The sequence below is a fragment of the Xenopus tropicalis genome, chromosome 1, assembly GCF_000004195.4.
Source record: "Xenopus tropicalis strain Nigerian chromosome 1, UCB_Xtro_10.0, whole genome shotgun sequence".
NCBI lineage: Eukaryota > Metazoa > Chordata > Amphibia > Anura > Pipidae > Xenopus > Xenopus tropicalis.
This window is the reverse complement of record NC_030677.2, coordinates 199,119,184-199,138,942: the sequence shown is the minus strand read 5'-3', so window position 1 is coordinate 199,138,942 and position 19,759 is coordinate 199,119,184. Positions and strand designations below refer to the sequence as shown.

The 19,759-nt window shown below is 39.1% G+C and overlaps 1 protein-coding gene across 1 annotated transcript in view; it reads right to left on the bottom strand.

Moving 5' to 3' along the window:
- Positions 1 to 1,841: 1,841 nt before the first annotated feature.
- The window catches only part of prlr (prolactin receptor), a 34,475-nt gene continuing 16,557 nt past the window's right edge, over positions 1,842 to 19,759 (bottom strand). The window contains exons 4-9 of the mRNA XM_002939955.4: positions 19,100 to 19,269; positions 15,331 to 15,491; positions 14,326 to 14,467; positions 12,089 to 12,188; positions 11,494 to 11,563; positions 1,842 to 11,265 (exon numbers count right to left, since the gene is read on the bottom strand). Of these exons, the coding sequence (XP_002940001.2) occupies positions 10,297 to 11,265; positions 11,494 to 11,563; positions 12,089 to 12,188; positions 14,326 to 14,467; positions 15,331 to 15,491; positions 19,100 to 19,269 (1,612 nt within the window). The 3' untranslated portion in view covers positions 1,842 to 10,296. The remainder of the gene's footprint in view (positions 11,266 to 11,493; positions 11,564 to 12,088; positions 12,189 to 14,325; positions 14,468 to 15,330; positions 15,492 to 19,099; positions 19,270 to 19,759) is intronic.

Sequence of the window (19,759 nt, the reverse complement as noted above, 5' to 3'; positions counted from 1 at the left end):
TAAAGTCCACTCAGCGCATATTTTTCCGCAAATGGTTGTTTGCCCGCTGTAACTGTATCATAGAACCTTTGTGTGGATGTGAACACAATTCTGCCCTTATTATCCCATTGCAATGTGTACAGTTCATACATGTACCTTTTTTAGTTGTCGGTCCAGAGTCTCTGTTATTTTTTCTACTTTTGTAAGAAAATAAAGGGAAGTAAACAGTAAACAGTTTTCCAAATTGCTTATATTTTTGTAGGATTTTCCTATGTTTCATTACTGCACTTTTGAAGTTTGAATGTGGACCATAAGTGCTAACAAAAGTTATTGGGGGAGTCTTTTTTATGTTGTTTTGTTTATTTGTCATTTCTGTAGGTCTTTGTAATTCTCTTACCGATCTCCTGTTCTCCATTAATAATTTCTTGGGGTTTTTCAACAATGTTTTTTTGGTCATACCTAAAGTCTGTTTTTATAATATATTTGGATCTTGACTCCTAGGCAGCCCTCTGGTGACACCTAGTGGGCAGAAAGTAGAGTACAACAATTTATTCACGTGAATTTTATAGAATTATGAACCCTGCCATGAGATTCACAAAAATTCTTTAATTAATTTTCACTTCCTTCCCAGACCATAAAAACATCATCCACATACTGTTTCCATAGCTTGATATCACTGCTGTATTTGGAATCGGCAAGTGTGTGAGTATACTCAAGCTTGGGCATAAAGATTTTGGCATAAGCCGGATGCATATTGGCTCCCATACTGGTCCCATGAGTTTGCTAGGTTAATTTGAACCCTAGCAACCAGATAGCTGCAAAAACTCCAAACTGGAAGACTCCTGAACAAACAGGAGGGGACAGACAGGAAAAGGGAGCCTGGCCTGGAAGCAGCGGTGTAATAAGTCTGTGCCGGACCCCCCAGCAAAAAACATTCCTAGGGGCTTCGCGCACAGCCACTGTTACCCAGTGCCCCACCCCCCCACTGGTTGCCTCCGCCCACCTGTTTACCCAAACTCCTGTCACTGTCCAACCACAGGTAAGTCAGTGTCTGGGGAGGGGGAATTTTTTAAATAATTTTGTAAAACTATATACTATAACTATAAGGGTCTTTCTGTAATTTGGATCTCCATAATTTAAGTCTGCTAAAAATCATTCTGCCCCCAATAAGGGGTAATTATATCTTAGTTGGGATCAAGTACATGTACTGTTTTATTATTACAGAGAAAAGGGAATCATTTAACCATGAAATAAACCCAATAGGGCTGTTCTGCCCCAATAAGGGGTAATTATATCTTAGTTGGGATCAAGTACAGGTACTGTTTTATTATTACAGAGAAAAGGGAATCATTTAACCATGAAATAAACCCAATAGGGCTGTTCTGCCCCAATAAGGGGTAATTATATCTTAGTTGGGATCAAGTACAGGTACTGTTTTATTATTACAGAGAAAAGGGAATCATTTAACCATGAAATAAACCCAATAGGGCTGTTCTGCCCCCAATAAGGGGTAATTATATCTTAGTTGGGATCAAGTACAGGTACTGTTTTATTATTACAGAGAAAAGGGAATCATTTAACCATGAAATAAACCCAATAGGGCTGTTCTGCCCCCAATAAGGGGTAATTATATCTTAGTTGGGATCAAGTACAGGTACTGTTTTATTATTACAGAGAAAAGGGAATCATTTTATAAAATTAAAATTATTTGCTTATAATGGAGTCTATGGGAGATGGCCATTCCGTAATTCGGAACTTTCTGGATAACGGGTTTCCGGATAAGGGATCCTATACCTGTAATACTGAATTTCCACGACACAGAAAATAAAAATATACAACAAATGAAAACAAGAAGCCTTCACTTATTTCTTATATTAGGATTTTATTTTGGTTTACAACAAAAAAAAAAAGAATAATCTCATTTCAATGTAAAACCTGCATTTGTGAAACTAAACTCTGAGCCCCCCCCTTTCACCCCTTATTAAGACATTCATCCAACCATATAATCACAGCCACGTAAGCGGCCGCGGCATTGCGTTCATCGCATCATCCAGGCGCATTTAACGTTTACAGAAAATAATACTTTGCCACAATAAATTGCCTCTTTTTTTTCCATAGATGCAGGTTTTATGGTGTGAAAACTATACTATATATTTATATTTCTGAATATTTATATTATATTACAAATACCTTGTACACTTGCTGGAAAGGCGATGGTAGGGATGGCGCCTGTGATATAAAGTGCCCTCGCTATAGTAACAGCAACCATAGGTACAAGTGCAAAGCATATCCAGGTGATATATATATACATTTTTACATTAATATCTGTACAATGGCAACAAACTGATAGTTCAACTGAAAAACATGGCAAGATTTACATTCGTGAGAATCGATTATCTTGTTCTTGAAATGGACAGTAAAATGGGGGCAAAGCTGGCGAAACATGTATTATATATATATTTATACAGTCGGCTTGATGTATTATTCAATCTTTCACACTCGCAATATTAAATAGAAAGTATCCTCATTTAAAAATTGGGCGTTGTTTTCCGAAAAAACATTCATATTGCACAATTTATGTAGAATTGTCGAATTTTTCATGCATTTACATTAACAGACTGAATTATCAATGTTCAAATTTTGTTTGGGAAAAAACTCCCAGCATTAAAGTAGAATGTTTGATACAGGTATGGAATCCGTTATCCGGAAACCCGTTATCCAGAAAGCTCTGAATTACAGAAGGCCATCTCCCATAGACTCCATCATAAGCAAATAATTCTAATTTTTAAAAATGATTCCCTTTTTCTCTGTAATTATAAAACAGTATCAGTTTATATATATATAAGATATAATTACCCCTTATAGGAGGAAAAACAGTCCTATTGGGTTTAAATGATTTTTTAGAAAACTTAAGGTATGAAGATCCAAATTACGGAAAGATCCCTTATCTGGAAAACCCTGGGTTCTGAGCATTCTGGATAACGGGTCCCATACCTGTATTTATTAAGTGCAAAAAATGTGAAAAACTCAAATGTAAAGCTTGCCAGAAGTCGATGGGAGCCGCCCCAGGCCAAATTTGGCATTTTTTCAATTCCAATCGAGTTTTTCAAATTTTTCACAACTTTTTGAGAGTTTGTAGACCCATTGAAAATGACAAGAAGAGTTCAATGAATTTGATTTTTTTTGCATGATTTAATGAAAAGATGAGTAAATTATAAAATAATAGGGGGCGTGTCTATAAAAGGCAAAGAGAAAAGTCTGGGGGTTTCTGTAAATTTCACGAATACAATGAATTACGGTTCAGATACCATTTTCACTGCCCTTTTTTTAAACAGTATTAAATTACTGACCACTTTTGGAGCTTTGGATTGTTTTAAAGGGGTCGTTCACCTTTAAATTAACTTTTAGTATGATGTAGACAGTGATATTATGAGACAATTTGCAATTGGTCTTCATTTGTTATGGTTTTTGAATTGTTTAGCTTTTTGTTTAGCAGCTCTCCAGTTTGGCATTTTGGTAGCTATCTGGTTGCTAGGTTCCAATTTCCCTTAGCAACCAGGCAGTGATTTGAATAAGAGACTGGAAGATGAATAGGAGAGAACCTGAATAGAAAGATAAGTAATAAAAAGTAACAATAACCATATAATTGCAGCTGCGTAAAGCAATAAAGTTTTTTGGCTGCCGGGGTCAGTGACCCCCAATTGAAAACTGGCAAAAAATATAAAAAGTAAAAAATGAAGACTTGTAGTTGTAGAAATGAACTTGTAGTTAGGCAGGTTATATATAGACATTATGGTTGAACGTGATGGACGTACGTCTTTTTTCAACCCAACTTACTATGTTACTATGTAAGACCAACTGATAAGTTACTAGGAATAGGGAATTCTATAACAAACTTAAAGTCAATCTGAAGGTGAACAACTCCTTTAAAAATGGAATATTCATTTTCACCGTTCAGGTTCATTTATCAAGGCCTACAGTTACACAATACACATATAAAATATTGATCACTTTAAAACCAAAGAGGGAGAAGCAGCCCAATAGCACAGAAATCAGTACAAAGCATTTTTCTCAGTAATTTGAAGCAGCCAATAATTGTATTTTTTACAGAATATAGACGTTTTATTTAAATATTAGAACCTTCCTGAAAATAGTGTTTATAAAACGAATGTATGATCACGAGGCACAAGCGGCAATCAAACATCATTTGTAATATACATATGTACATGAACAGGTTTCCCCTGTCTGTATGATCGTTACGGGACCCTAACGAAGGCAAGAAATGGGCAGTATGTTGTGAATATGTACAGCGCAGGGCGGCGGAGACGGAGAGCGAGACTGAATGTGCAACATTAATGGGAATGGGAGTGGAGCCAATGTATTTGGAAAGTAGGAGAAACATGAAAAGAATATTGAATTCAAATACCTCAGGGTTGCCCCTCTGCGGCAAATTAGAGAGGCTTCACATGGGGTTTTTGCCTTCCTCTGGATCAACTAGCAGTTAGGCAGGTTATATATAGGCATTATGGTTGAACGTGATGGACGTATGTCTTTTTTCAACCTAACTTACTATGTTACATCCTGTCCTAGGGGGCAGATTTATCAAAATGTGAGTTTAGAGCTTAATACGTAAAAACTCCCCCTTGTTGTATTCACTCCTATGGGATTTTTAAAAGGGTATTTATCAACGGGTGAAAGTTAGACTTCACCATTTGATCAATATGCTTCTAAAAATCCCATAGGAGTGAATAGAATGTTGCTGAGTTTTCATGTACTAAGTTCACATTTTGATAAATCTGCCCCTTAATGTTAGGGAAGCAAGCAAAACCCCAAGTAAGGGTGGAAACAGAGGCTGATGGCGGGATGGAATGGTTGAATGGCGGGTTGGTTATCTTGGAGAAAGCATCTTCCCTACTGGCAGGCGTGACACAGTCTGTAGGATATAATTCCCATACGTAGGTGCGCTGTGTCTTTGCTTGTTTACTTACATCATGGAAAGTGAGCAGATCCTGTCATTTAAGACCATATAAATCAAGTATTTGGAATAAGCAAGCGCATTAGCTGGTAAATGTTTCCGGTTAAACACAGCAGATAAGAGCAATCGGTTAATGGTTTGAGCTGAACTGTTATTTTCACTCTGCACTGACTGCACAGGGACAGAGAAACATACTATTCATCATAATCATGTTAATTTCCCCTTTAGGGAGATGATCTGCAATGTAAACCCATAGAACAAATTCATGTAACATTGTAACAAACACTCTTTGGAACCCTTTTGCAATCTACATTCATTATATTCTATTAGTTTTCATATTAGCAGTGTAAATATGAAGCAACATCGCCACCTGGTGTTCATTGTGATTGTAGAAAATTAAGTTAGTGAGGAGAGGAAAGATATTGCTTTGCTTAGAACTCATGAACAGATGACTCTTCTCAGCTCACTAACTTCATTTTCCGAACAGAGCAACATCACAAGGCTTTCCTTTTGCCATTAATTAAATTTTCTACTGACTGTATCCAGTTGGGCAAAATAAACAGCAGGTGGCGCTGTTGTTTCAAATGTACCATCCTAGCAGTGTAAAAATCGCAAAGATCTTAAAAAACATAATCATGTAAATTGCAAAAGGGCTCAACGGAACACTTGAGAAATTTTACATTTATTTGTTATGGGTTTACATTTCCTTCAATGAATGACAAATATCTTGATATATAGAGCTACACAAAACCTGAATCATTCCCTTGCAATGCTTATTTCTAAGCATAATGATAAATAATGATTTATTTTGTTGTCAGTTACTTGGTTATTATCATGTTATATTTATAAAGAATGGTACTACTCTGCAGCAGGGAACCAGAGGATTGCATAAAATGCATAAAGCCCAGAAAGCTGAATTTCCTAATAATAATAATCTATCCTTATGGGTTACCCAGTCTCTTCTGATACTTGTATTTATAAAACTTCTACATAGAATTATAAAGAAACAGAAAATCATTTTTATTTGGCCTGGCTTCAGAGGAAACAAAAACTTGCTGTTTCCTAGAATACTGACATTATACAATCCGTGATTTTATATCCCATTGTGTCGTAACTTCTGTTTTGAGGTCACTGGAAGTAGTCTATCCACTACATAACAACACATTTCGAAATAACCAGTTTACAACTGTATATATATATATATATTAATTTTTGTGAACTGCCTTTAGTTTAAAAACAAACGCCTGTCCACCCATTACCTTGAACATGGCTTCAGAGCTGTTTTTGTGTTTTAGGCTATTTTCAGACAGGGCTGATTCACTGCCTGTGGGTAAGAAAATCAGCCCCTACACTGGCCGGTTGCAGGCACAGGGAAAGGCTGATGCAAGCATAGGGGCTGATTCTTGACCTGTGTTTATCTGCAGGCTGAGTATCAGCCTCGTCTGGCATTAGCCTAGTGGCTAATAGGCTACATCTTCCTACATTTAAATAGTATACCAATGACTGACACAGCACTACAGCAGCAGAACAACAAAAATACAGAGATAAGTGTTGGTCAACCAATTATTTGTGTTCAAGGTGCTTTACGTCTGTAATCCGGAACATGCACTACAATATAGAGAGTGGGGCTCATTTATCAACACTGCCCACATTTGCCTGTGGGCAGTAACCCATGGTAACCAATCAGTGGTTGCCTTTTTTTGGACAGCTGCGGGTGGAATAATATATGAGACAATTTAATTGGTTGCCATGGGTTATTGCCAATTGTTGATAAGTGACTCCCACTAGAGTTCCTTGTACATAAGGAATTAAGGAGGCCATACACATTACAATTACGATCTTTCCTGCGACCAATGGTCATTCGTACCCTCCACTGATGTTCAGGGCTCAGATATGGAGGTAGAAACAATAGGAATTCTACCCCATATGACCATTCAGCCCTAAATGCTTGCCTTTTGTCCCGCCCCATCGACAAAACAACCAATATCCAAGGCTTTTTATTGTTTCAAATGATAATATTGGTGCGTGTATGGCCAGCTTTACACTCTAAACTCAGCATACATATTGTAATTCATACTATGAATCCAAACATTACTTCTGCTATGTGCGTTTGTCCCTGAATTCACATTTATTTTACGCACTTCCATATCAACGACCCTTTCCAAGAGCTTCCAACTCATGTCAAGAAGAAAGAGACACAACTTGGGTTTTTCCTACTAAAGAAAAACAATGGATAAAGCTCACATTCTGAGATAGGAAGAATAAACCAAGCGGGAAACAGGAGGGTGAAAGAGATGAAGAGTGAGATATTGGAAGGAACCAAATTGAAATGTGCAGATGGAGCCGTAGTAACAAGAGACACCATGATTGTGACATTCATGACACATTGTACAGATTTCCTTATATGAACAGTGGTCCTTCAGTATTGAAACAGGAAAATGAATGGTAAGGCTATCAACACTCACACTAATATTGCATGGTTGACTACCCTTGAGTTTTTGTTCAGATTATTTTGATGGTTTGATGGTTTTTCAATTCTTTTTGCTGATCACAGAAATATAATTACTGTATAGGTGTTTTCATGCAAGCTGATCAAGTAACATTTGCATTCATTACTGTAAAACATTCACTATAATTTCCCTGATATCTATAAATTGGCAACCCGCTCCTCACTAAGAATCTGATTCGTGAACTTTCCTGAACCAGAAATGCCCTGACTTCAGCATAGTAGAAAATAATAGGTATATATTAGCTGTACAAAAATAGTCTTTACTTCCCCTTGAGAGGCTAATATCCTAATATCGGAGTCCTGCATTTACAATAAGGCATTGTCTTGTTGATTAACGTTTGTTTGAGTGGTCATACGTGAGTGTACTGGTCAGAACGATGGAAAAAGGTATTATGCTACCAGAAAGTAGGGCTGAATTCTGATGCGTATTGCCTGAAGACTAGTTGAGGAGTCCAGCCGGCGTGACCAAACTACGCTTGTTATCGGGTCAGGGATGCTAAGAGAGTTTAGGTCGGCTAAAGCTGCGGGCAGACAGGTTGCCTTTCCTTGAGTCTGCTAGTATTCTATATAGGAATAGCTCTTTGAAAAAAAATATGTATATTTAATAAACATAAAAATATAGTTTCTAATTTTATTTCTTGTTAAAATAATCCTGGCAGGCTATATTTCAAGAATAAAAATAAATAGATTTCATTTTATGGAACCGTAACTAAGGACAATCCCACATTTTCAAGCCATGGGGTGGTTATTGATATAATACCCGGTAGCAAGTTTGCAACATGCCCTGTAACCAGTACCTGTAACCCTGTAACCAGTTAGCTTTCAAACAAACTGCTGATTGGTTGCTATGGGTTAGACTTGTAGCACATGTGGCACCTGTTATTAGATTAATTCTTGGATGTGACGTTTTATTTGACTTCAAGTTCCCAGGAACCCAAACCCACTAAACCGTTCCCTGAATTGTCACTTTAATTGCAATTAGCCTTAGGATCCTAGCTTTAGTGTATTAACAGCAGACAAAATGGTACAATTACATTTAGTATCTGGTTTATATTATGAGCTTGGTCTAGGATGTCTTCTATACTAAGGAGTTCCGATTTATCAAAATCCAATGCTTGTATATTATAAAATAGCTTGATTTATTTATAGATATTGTTATTTTTCCAACAAAGTTGTCTTTTGGGGAGGGGGGTGCAAACCAATGAGAGTGCTCGGGACATCTATAGAGTGCAGGTATAAATGCAGAGCACTGTATCAGGGGGTGCAGGTCAGGCCTGTCCTTGCAACATGTGATGCTCCTTAACCTGAGTGTCTGAAGGTTAGGGGGAATTTAGGGGACATAAAGGGGGCAGGAGGGGGGCACGACTGAATGCCTTCTCCCTCCCACCCCTTACCAATACAGCACTGACGAAGGCGTCAAGGTTGTATTTGTAGGAGTAGCGGCAGGTGTCTGCGCTCCATAACAGGGAGAGACCTGTGGCATTGCTGAGAGAGCAGAAGGCAATGTGCAAAGTGCAAAATGGCAGTTGTGGCCGATTGAACACTCCCTTCTGTTTTCTTAATGACCCCTTAGGTAAAAGCATTAGGGAGAGGGTTAGTAGCTATAGAAGTGGGAGCAATAACATATTACATCAATAATATACAACCTGTGCCCTGTCAGATATGCGTGCAAATTATAGCACCATTTAGCTAAAGGCTTTTGCAATTTAAGAGCATCTATCATTTGAAAATTGTGCCCCCTTCACCCCGACTGGAGATGGGGCAACCACAGCGACCCCTAATATACCTATCACTGTCATCTGTTCCTTCAAAAAGTATGAATAAATACCATTTTTATATGCTAAAATCCAGCTGCAAAACAGTTCTTGTCTTTCTGCGTCATTTGAAATCCTGGCAGGGGAGGAGGGACTAAAACCTTGATGTTACATATTGTAGCATATTGTAGTATTTTACAGACAGCATGCAGGAACTACATAACCCACAATGCATTGCACTGGGATGTTCCTTTCCTTATTGACATCACATGTGCAGGGAATTGTGGGTTTGGGAGGATGCAGACTGAGGACAGGCTTAGGGAACAGGGGGCGGGGCTTAGGGAACTGTTCCAAACCATATTACTACATTAAAAATCATGAAAAGGCTGCATATTTTTTAATGGAGATATATTGCAAAGTTGCAATTTTCAAACAGCTCAAGTCGTGTTTGGGTGGAGTTCCCCTTTAAATATAAAGAGATAAATTGTTTTTTTTGTATTTAACTGCATGGCACATATTTAAGTATAAAGTGCTTAATTAAAGGTTAGAAATTCATTTGTGCTCGAACAGGAGAGGAACATTCTCACTGCACTAAGAAATTATGAAAGAAAAGCAAATAAAGGTACGACCTCCTGGCTTTCACATTTCTAAGATTCTGTCATTAACTTTCATTGTGTGGGTGACAATCCTAGTGCAGAAAATGGCTGAAATATGTAGCATTTTCTTGCCTCTCTGTACAGAAAAATAAAAGCATATATATTGCTATACACAGCCATATTTCCTTTTTTTGTTTCTATGAAGTGCCTTGTTTTGTTTCAGGCGATTGCAACAATCCCTTTCACCTCCAGTAACAGAAGAGCGTACATTTTATATAAAGTGACAAAATAATGCAAGCAGCTATGAAAGAACAAAAAAAAAAAGATTAAATTACTCATTTGTTCTGCCTTGATCTTAAATCTAAATACGAAGCGCAGGTCTCTGTGCAAGTAGTGTGAAGTCGTATTTAGTGCTAAAAAAGCCAACCACTGTGGCAATTTGATTACCTGATGGGGGGAAAAGTACAAAAGATCTCAGTTGGATTAAGAGAGAAAAGCCGAAGGATCCATGTAACCCATCCCACCGGCCTGAGTTCGACTTTCTGGCGAGAACATGTCCATAGGATTTGCCACTTGGCTTTGCTGAAACTTCAGTTTTGTAGGTTCCATGGTTACAGGACTGACCTGATTGACCATCTCTTGCATTAACACTAAAACATTGTTACCCTCCACCCTCTCCACTTTTGTATATTCCCTGTTGGGAACCAGAACAGAATATTGCTCAGTCCTGGCGCTGTTTTCGTTGTGTTTTGGTATGAGCGATAATGCATTGTTTTGGTTGACTTTGTGGACTTCCACGTAGTCCATAGTTCTAGCAGGCATAAAGGGAGGCTTTTCATTGGGCAACAAGTGCACTGTGTCTGCGTCGACACCTTTGGATCGCAGGTCTGCAAAGTCACTTGGCTTTGTGTATTTCTCTTCATCAGTGGTCTCTATGGTTTTGAAGAATCTTAGCTGGTTCTTGTCATCACGTGGAATCAAAAGGGCATGCCCGCTGGCATTCATGGCACTAAAAGCCAGGTTAGTAATGTCTTTTATATCCTGATAGGATGACTTTGCAATTTGGTTCCCAGGCAACGGAACATCTGGCCACATGTTTGACTTGCCATCAGCAAAATTTGTAAATGACCCATCGATTATTGTATTCTCCGGCGGCCAGTGGTCATGCGTTCCTCTGTCTGTACTTTCGACTCCTGGCTGAAGGGGCCGAAGCTCTTTGCAACCTTCAGAATGGGAAAAGGGGCTGTCACAGCTTCCTCTCCCGGAGTCATTGTCCGTATCGGCTGGGCAGACTTTAATATTTTGCTTTTGTTGTGATCGTTCATGACATGACATGAGATGCTGCTTGCTGTCGTCCACTTCTAGGAACTCCACTAGAAGATCTTCATAGTCTGATGTCGGAGGAAAACCTTGACAGCCAAGAGCACTCAAAAGCTCATCAGATTTCCCACTCTGTTAAACCAATAATACACTTATTAAGATTTTTGATATTTTAAAGATACACGTTAATCCATGTAGCAACAGCCGCCCAAGAGTCCCAAGCTCTCTGCATTATTTAATAAATATTACTCTACTGTATTTTTGCTTTTTATTTCAAACGTTATATTGTAAAACTGATTTCCCATTCATGAATAAATAAAGTGGGGTTGGTGGAAGTAAAATAGGGATTATTTTACTTACCTTTAAGAGCTGAGTGTCAAATCCCATAATTTTTGGTCCAGGCACAGGTGGCAATATACAAGACATCAAACTAGATGAATTAAAGAAAACAAATGTATTTAGAGTAAGTCAGTTGCAACAGATGGAGGAACACAAAAAGGGATTTTGGACAAGAGATCTGTCCTACAAAAACTATATAATAATCCCATGTTAAAGATGGGGAGCTGCAGTGCAAGGAAATAAAAGTAATTATGGAGCACAGGATGGTGCGTAAAGTGGTGTAAGTTTGCAGTTACACTGCACGGACACGGCCTGTTTGGTCTCCCATGCTATTCTTTAGAAAAGCCAGTTCCAAGATACTGGATAAGGTTTCAAAGTTTATTTTTTACTCCCCAAATGCTAAAAGCCAACATGAATTAATACTGGCAAAAGGGCCTTGTGTTGTAATTGAGTTGATTGATATGGAATGTTGATATCTAATGAGGTGTAAATTTAAAGTGGGAGGAGGTGTGGCTCGAGAACCAAAACTCTTCTGTTCTGTTGCAGTAAAAAAGGGCCAGGCACTAAATACCAGAGAAGGGACGCTCGTAGAACCATATATAAACTCTCAATTTACCTGCATCTTTTTAACGCCATAGTCCAGATCATTGTCAAGCAAATCACAGCTGATAATGCACCAACTGATATCCACAGTGTCAAGTCTGTTTTCTTTCCCCCTGTACAAGCAGATGGAGGCATTGTGTTAGTGCAATTATTACTGCCTGCAAAACATACGCAAGTGACTTGTACTCCCTGTGGGATCAACTGCCATGAAATCATTTAGAATAGCAGCCACACGGCAATAATGTGCAGAAGAAAACTTTACTGGCTTCTTAGCCTATACTTATAGTTTGGCTGGTAAAGCTTTGTGTTGACAGGCAGAGCCAAGGTTTGGTTCTACAAGTGTTTAATTCAGTTGGACCAAAGCAGCTTCACAAAACGTAAAGAGAATGGAGCTCCACTATAGTGAAAGATCAAGATTTTAAAAAGGAACATATCCCAAAATGTGCCCTTTTGAGATGAAAAGCTTAAAATTCAAAGCAAAAAGACAGCCTATTAAACTCAATGGCAAGGGTGATTCCTGCTGGTTTGCAAGTCTTGTTCAGAACTTTATGAGCTTAGCTTAACATCTGGCACAAGCAGCCAGCAGTGAACCAAGAGGACCCCATATTAAAATGATTGGGAACCTCCCAAATTTTCTGGACCATGATGCCTCTAGACCTCCCCCATACACATGCCCCCCAGCAGCTTCAGGATCAGTTTTCCCTATTGTTACACCTCTGTAAGAAGCCACAATTGCCACTAACCACTGAAATTAACATTATAACGTGTGCTTTCAGCGCACCAGATACATCAAGTATACTACATCAGCATAGCTCTTTGGCGTTTTGCAGTTAAAAATCTGCAAAGAATGATGGGAGCTGCCTGGAGCCTACTCCCTACTGAGCTGGAATGCTGTAATACAGGTATCTACTGCTTTCAACGCCCTAGAGAGATATACTGAAATGGGTAAATATGTTTCTTTTAAAACATTTCTAAACAACACCCTTCTTTATACATGAACTGTACACATCTTAAAGAAAGCCAATACCATATCTTTTTTATCCTTTAGTTGCCTTTTGTCCTGGTATTTAAATTGCTTTTTGGCACTTGATTAAAATACATTGGGCCATAACTCCAAACTGCATGAGTGAGCAAAATGCAGGGAGGGCCACAGGGGCTACAAAGGGTATTTTGAATGAGTTAAAGTGGCCATACAAGGGCAGATTTAAGCTGCCGATTTAATCCATGCAGGCCGAGTCAGCAGCCTATCTGACTGTGTGTGGGGCCCTCTGGTGGGCCTGCCCAACCATATCTGGCTGAAAATTAGCCAGTTGCCGACCAGGTGGGTTTGATTTTCCTGTAGGGTTCCAACGGCTTGCATAGAGTCAACTATGATCTGATTGTTGGATTGAGGGCCAAAGATTGGATAAGCCTGATATTTCCCACCTTTTTGGTGAAAGATCCAGTCCCTGGCCAAACAAGTGGATCTTGGATAATGTACGGCCAGTTTTACAGACTGAAATGTGGCCACTACTACAAAACAATATAGTGAGAAGTGGACAAAGAGGCTTGTGATTTTTTAGCTTTTGTGTCTTCATTTCTTACTGTATAAATTTTTGTAGGTAAAAATACCCGCTAAAGATAATGATGGCATTTTTATTTAATTTGAGAGCCCAGGCCAAATACCCCCTCAGACTTGTCTTAAAAACAGCCGTGCTGTGTATAACTTAACCTAACAGATTTTAGTACTCAGTGTGATATATATATTAAACACAAGGACTGCCAAGCTTACCTATTATAGGAATAATACAAAATAATGCCGAAGAAGAATTTTTCATATTGATTCTGGGAATAGACTAACTGAGCCCTGTCTTGCTATTTCATTGCATGAATTTCTTTTTTCACCTGAGCCAGGCAATGTTCAACACTACAACTGGGGAGTAACGTCAGCTCTCTGACCAACAAGCAGGAAAGGGGAGTATCTGAGGAGTGGTGGTGGCTCTTACCTTGCTTCTTACCAACAACTGGAAGTCTGAAAGTGGTGTAACCTTGCTACACACAAACAATACAGCTCTCTGACCAATAAACAACAGCTGGAAGATTGGGAAACTGCTACAAACAAACAAGGTGCTGTAACCTTGCTTCACCCATACCCTGCAGCTATCCGATCAACCCTACTACTATCTGACTGGCTCTTAAACACACACAAGACAGCAGCTGAGGTATTTCTCCCAAGAAACTCTACTCATTCTTACTTGAAATGATACATACCACCAGGGATCTGTACATAACTTTCTGGGCTCCATTCACTCCAATGCCCCGAATCTGGTTTGCATCGGACTTGGACAACATAATTTCCTCCTGGGATTAAACCATATAGTCTCAGTTTTAACTGATTGCCAACTGAATGTGCCTAAAACATGAGCACAAACAAGGTATGTTGTCAGTGTTATTGTAGACAATTGAAAATACAATTTCTGCATGTTTATTATTGATTTTATCTCTTCTTTTTATTTTCCCTTGGACAGTGAAGCATGAAGGCACAACTTATTGTGTTATATCACACCAGACACACAGACAGTTTGGAATTAGTTGGAATTAAGGAAATTACAGAGTTGAGTTCCCTCAACATCCCCCAATGAAAATCCTCAATTGGAAGAACAGTCTCTGCAGTTCTTCTTAAAGGAAAACTATACCCCCAAAAAATGTAGGTCTATATAAAAAATACTTTTGTAGTAGTGTGTGCTACTGGGTAATCCTAAATAGAAAACTGCTATTTGAAGAATTAAGGGCCGCCCCCTGGGATCATAGGATTCACAGTGCACACAAACAAGCCAAGGCACACATACATGCTAGGCCCCATCAGCCAATGAATGGGCAGAGTTCTGCCTTTTACTCCCACACTACTTCCTGTTACAGTAGGAGCTGCATCACTTCCTGTCAGCTGATCTCTGAGGGAGCACACAGCCCATCACTAAATGGCGGCTCAAGGGAAAGGATGTAAAAGGGCAATATTTACTGATATATATATTTTCTAGTTTGGTGAGATTCTTTAATAGGTCACTTAACATAATATAAACTATCTGTTGTTTAAGTATTCATTCTGTGGTTATGCTTTATTTGAATGCAGAAAATACAAACCCCTACATCAAGGAAAAGTACAGTTTAGCTACTGTGAACGAAAACTCCCAGGAGCCTCATGAAGATTCAGAGAGAGTGGAACACAAGAGCCACAGAAAGACAACAGTTCATATCATACAGTACCACTGCTCTCACCTCCCATTCCTGTTCTTTCTCTTCTTTTAATCGCACTTCGTACTTGAGGGTTAACCATCCAGACTGCACGTCAGCCATGGCAGGTGGAAGCCATTTTGCTAACAGGTCATAGCGCCCACTTTCCACGGTAAGTGACACATTTATAGGTGGGTATGGCTGAACTGGAAGAAAAGATAAAAAAAACACTGTTTAGGTCTTCACTCTGTGGTTATGACTTTGCTCTACTGTGCATACTCAGAGGCCACAATCGATACAGGAGGAGGCAAACTTACTACAAAACATACCTCCCGACATTTTGAAAATTGAAAGAGGGACAAAAAGAAATGGTGTGCGCAGCACCGCAAAAAAGGTTTTGACCACGCCCATTTTGGGGACCACACCCCCTAAATGCCACTCCCATTTCACTATATTTGGCAGTTTATTTAAAGTTTGAACACATTTCTGGGGATATTGGGGTTTTGTTTTATGCGTTTTTACAGTGTTGCTAATGAAGATGAAATAGCCCTTTAGGCTGATGCCACACGTGGCGTTTTTACGCTGCATATTTTCTCAGCCTAAAACCACTGCACAAGCCACACAGCCCCTGACTATGGTGTTTTTCAGCCTAGTACTGGTGACGTAGCAAATCCCGTTTCCCATGGTGCTAATAGTGTGAAATAGTAAAAAACGCCGTGTATTCCCGCTACGTCTGGCATCTGCCTTTGTGTATACATAGGAATAGGTTGCTGTGCAAATAACGGCGTATTTCGGAAAACGCTTGAAAAATCTGTGGTCTAGCATATTTACGCATTGTGTGGTTTCCTTCGAGTCTTTTCAAGTTATTTCTATGGATGATGATATTGTGCGTTTTTCAGCCACCGAGAGAATTAGAAAATATGCAGCGTAAAAACGCCATGTGTGGCATCAGCCTTAAGCTGCGAGTCTCAGTTCCCCCAAGAGACCTGTTTAGCTTATTAGTTACAATTGTATCTCAGTGCAGGGGGTGCTTGTTAAGATTTCTGGGCTCTCTGCCAAAAGCTACTTTTTAATTAAGTATGAGAAACATTTGTATGTAAATGCAGGTGAAGCTTGTTTAATGTTCTGGTATTCGCCCAAATCCTTTACAAAGAATTCAGGGGTTCGGCCAAATCCGAAAAAGTGGATTTGGTGCATCCCTACTACCTATGCATTAAAATGAACAAAAATTTAAAGCATTTCAATTAACTTACACTAGCATGGGTATTCTCTTTGGTAACTGTAACTCAGCAGGAAAATGTGGGTTATATATCCACATTTATAGGCTGGATCTTAGTAATATTATTGTTCAGAATAAGTCTAAGGGGCACTGGTATCGGAACACAGGTTGAACAATACATTTTAGTGTATAACAAATGTCATTCACTAGTGGAAATATTTAAAATCATTGCAGTCAATCTCAATCCATTCCCAGGGTTGGACACATGGCAAAATGTATCCCCATGGATTTATGTGGAACAGAATTGATGTTATGGGAATAAATCTGTGAAATTCCACCCTGTACAGCTTGTAAATTCCTGTGCCTCTCCAGCTGTCTTTGGAGGACTTGTAAAGCCATAAATCCTTAAGTACAGTCATTATCAATGGAATCACCTCATTGCCATGAGAAATGTATACTGTATGTTTTAAGCTGGCCATACACAAACAGATATGCTCATTTGGTGAGGTTGCAAACAAGCAGATATATGTAATCATAACATTAATAATTTAATAACTTGTTATGTAATTAGTACAATTTTGCCAATATGATCTAATCAGTCAGTGTAAGGCAGGGATCCCCAACCTTTTATACCCATGAGCCACATTTAAATGGAAAAAGTGTTGGGGAGCAACACAAACATGAAAAAGGTTCCTGGGGGTGCCAATAAGAGCTGTAACTGGCTACTTAATAGCCCCTCTGTGGACTGGCAGCCCACAGTACGCTCTGTTTGGCATTTTACTTGGTTTTTATGCTACCAAAACTTGCCTCCAAGCCAGGAATTCAAAAATAAGCACCTGCTTTGAGGTCACTGGGAGCAATATCCAAGGGGTTGGTGAGCAACATGTTGCTCTTGAGCCACTGGTTGGGGAACACTGGTGTAAGGGATCTCTCATACAGGGTTGTACTTGGTGAAGAAGCATAGGGAACAGCCTATACATTAAGGCATCTGACTAGAGAACAGCCTCGGGAATTACCTTTGCACCACCACTCCTGCTTTTAATATGTGAAAAGAAGAATTGCAAGCTCTTGGTCACTATCTTAATTTATTCTTTAATACTTGGGGTTTGGTCATGTACATGCATCTGGTACCGTAATTTCCTTTCAAACAGGTGAGTAGTATATCCTACCTAATGACGGCTTACTATGGGTTACTAGACCTGGTGACATTACCCAAACAACAGCAAACATTTCCCCTCTGCCATTACCCATCAGTATTTGCACTGTGAGCTATATAAACTTGTGGTTAAGCACTTATGCAGCCATTTATACCCTGTCATTCTTTCCAGGGATGGAATTTTTAGAAACATCCTAGTAGAGGGTAAACCAAACACTAGTCCAATACTGCTAAGCAGGGTCAATATTTGTTTGGTGATTTTTCCTCTGTAAATTCAGCTCTCAATAAGCAGGTACTTTACTTTCCCTTGATATTGGCAGTGTCATATTTACATAGACAAACATTCTATAGGAATGAAGTGAGAAAGGGAACAGAGAAGCGGTGAAACGAAGTGGACAGGGAGGCGGCGGGAGAAGTCTCTTGAGAACATGAAAATGCCTCTCTAATTGGTAAATCAGAGCAACCATGTTCTGAACGTGAAATAGTTGGCAGATACAGGTCGTACGAAAGTGACTTCCTGGAAATGCGTTATAGCTCCCCTAAGGATACTGTCAGATACACAAAACGGCTAAGTGACCAATCGCCATGGTACAAAAATCGGGATGACAATTCTGGGCCCAAACACCGTCTGAAAATATATTGGTGCATATATGGCCAGCTTTAAAGCATCACATTCATTCACTTTCCATATTTTCATTGTTTGCATGTTGAGGCTTTTATAGATTTAGAAGGCATTATTCCATCCCATTACAGGGTTATTGATGTTTCTGTGTATACGTATCAATATAGTCTAGAGAGGGCTTTTAGGGGTTAAAAAAAATATTGTTATCCACTGCCCTATTATTAAATGGAAGGCAGTGAGCGTTAACTAGGCTGTTCAATAAGTGTTAATACCGGGACTGTCTTCAGAAAGAAACATTTTTTATACAAATAAAGCATGCTAACTGAAGCAGAAAGATCTGTTTTTAAATATACAAAATGGCACATTAAAAAAAACCAAAACATAAATATTACATATTTAAAATGGCATTAAAGCCACAAAAAGGAAACACGACGACAGTATGATTTCATGACGTTAGCCCTAACTGGCAGCAGGACTGTAAGAGAGATAGGATGGGCTGTTATATACACATATAAATATGTAACATATTAACCGTGACTTGTGGTAGCCTTGACAAACACAAACCTAGCGTGAGAGGCTGGGATTTCCTGGTGCCGGCAGGGGAATAGTGGCAACCATTTGAGCTGAAAAGCTTATGATAAACGATGTTTAGCTGAAAGAGGACTTTGTGGCTCATTAGGCTTAATCTATGGTGTTTTCATCTGGTTAGAGATAAAAGCATCTTCTATGGCGGAAACTACACGCTACAAAGCAAACACATAAGATCCACATGACTGCAAGGCAGCAACAGCTTGTACAACAAATAAATTAAGCGTACCTATGTAAGTTGTATCCACGCTCTCTTCATCAGACACATTGCTGCCCAGGGCATTGGTGGCATTCACATAGATGTGATAAAAGATCCAAAACGAAGTGTGTGCTTTGTCAAAGTAGCAAGAGTTTGGGCCGGAGGTCTCGTAGTCTGGGCATTCGTATACTTTTGGGTCACTGTAGAAAACACAAAGGACAGGGTTAAAAAACTGATTTGTTACTACTACAGGGGTGGCAAATTCACATTGTTAGCACTCTCTAGCTACAGTTTCCACCATTCTGTTTACTTTTGGATGATAAGTTGTAGATCACAGCAGCATTTGTGATGGCACTTCTTGAGGGTGAAGACACACTGAGCTAAAATAGACAATGCTGATCATTTACTGATAATTGTCTCTATGTGTGTTTTAGCAGAGGCAATTCTCAGTATAGAAAGGTATTTTCTGGAGTTTAGTAGCCGTGAAAAAGTAGCTGCTACTAGTAGCTCAGTGTGCCTTCACCTTTAAGGCTTCTTACTAAAGAACTACTCAATTTCCAGCTGCTGGTGAACTAAAACTCATACTGAGAATTAGGGTGGGGGGAATTCCCATGGATACCATGCAAAACAGCAATTGTAGGAAGAGTAAAAGTTAGCAGGTTCAGTACAAGATGGTGACGTTAACACTTT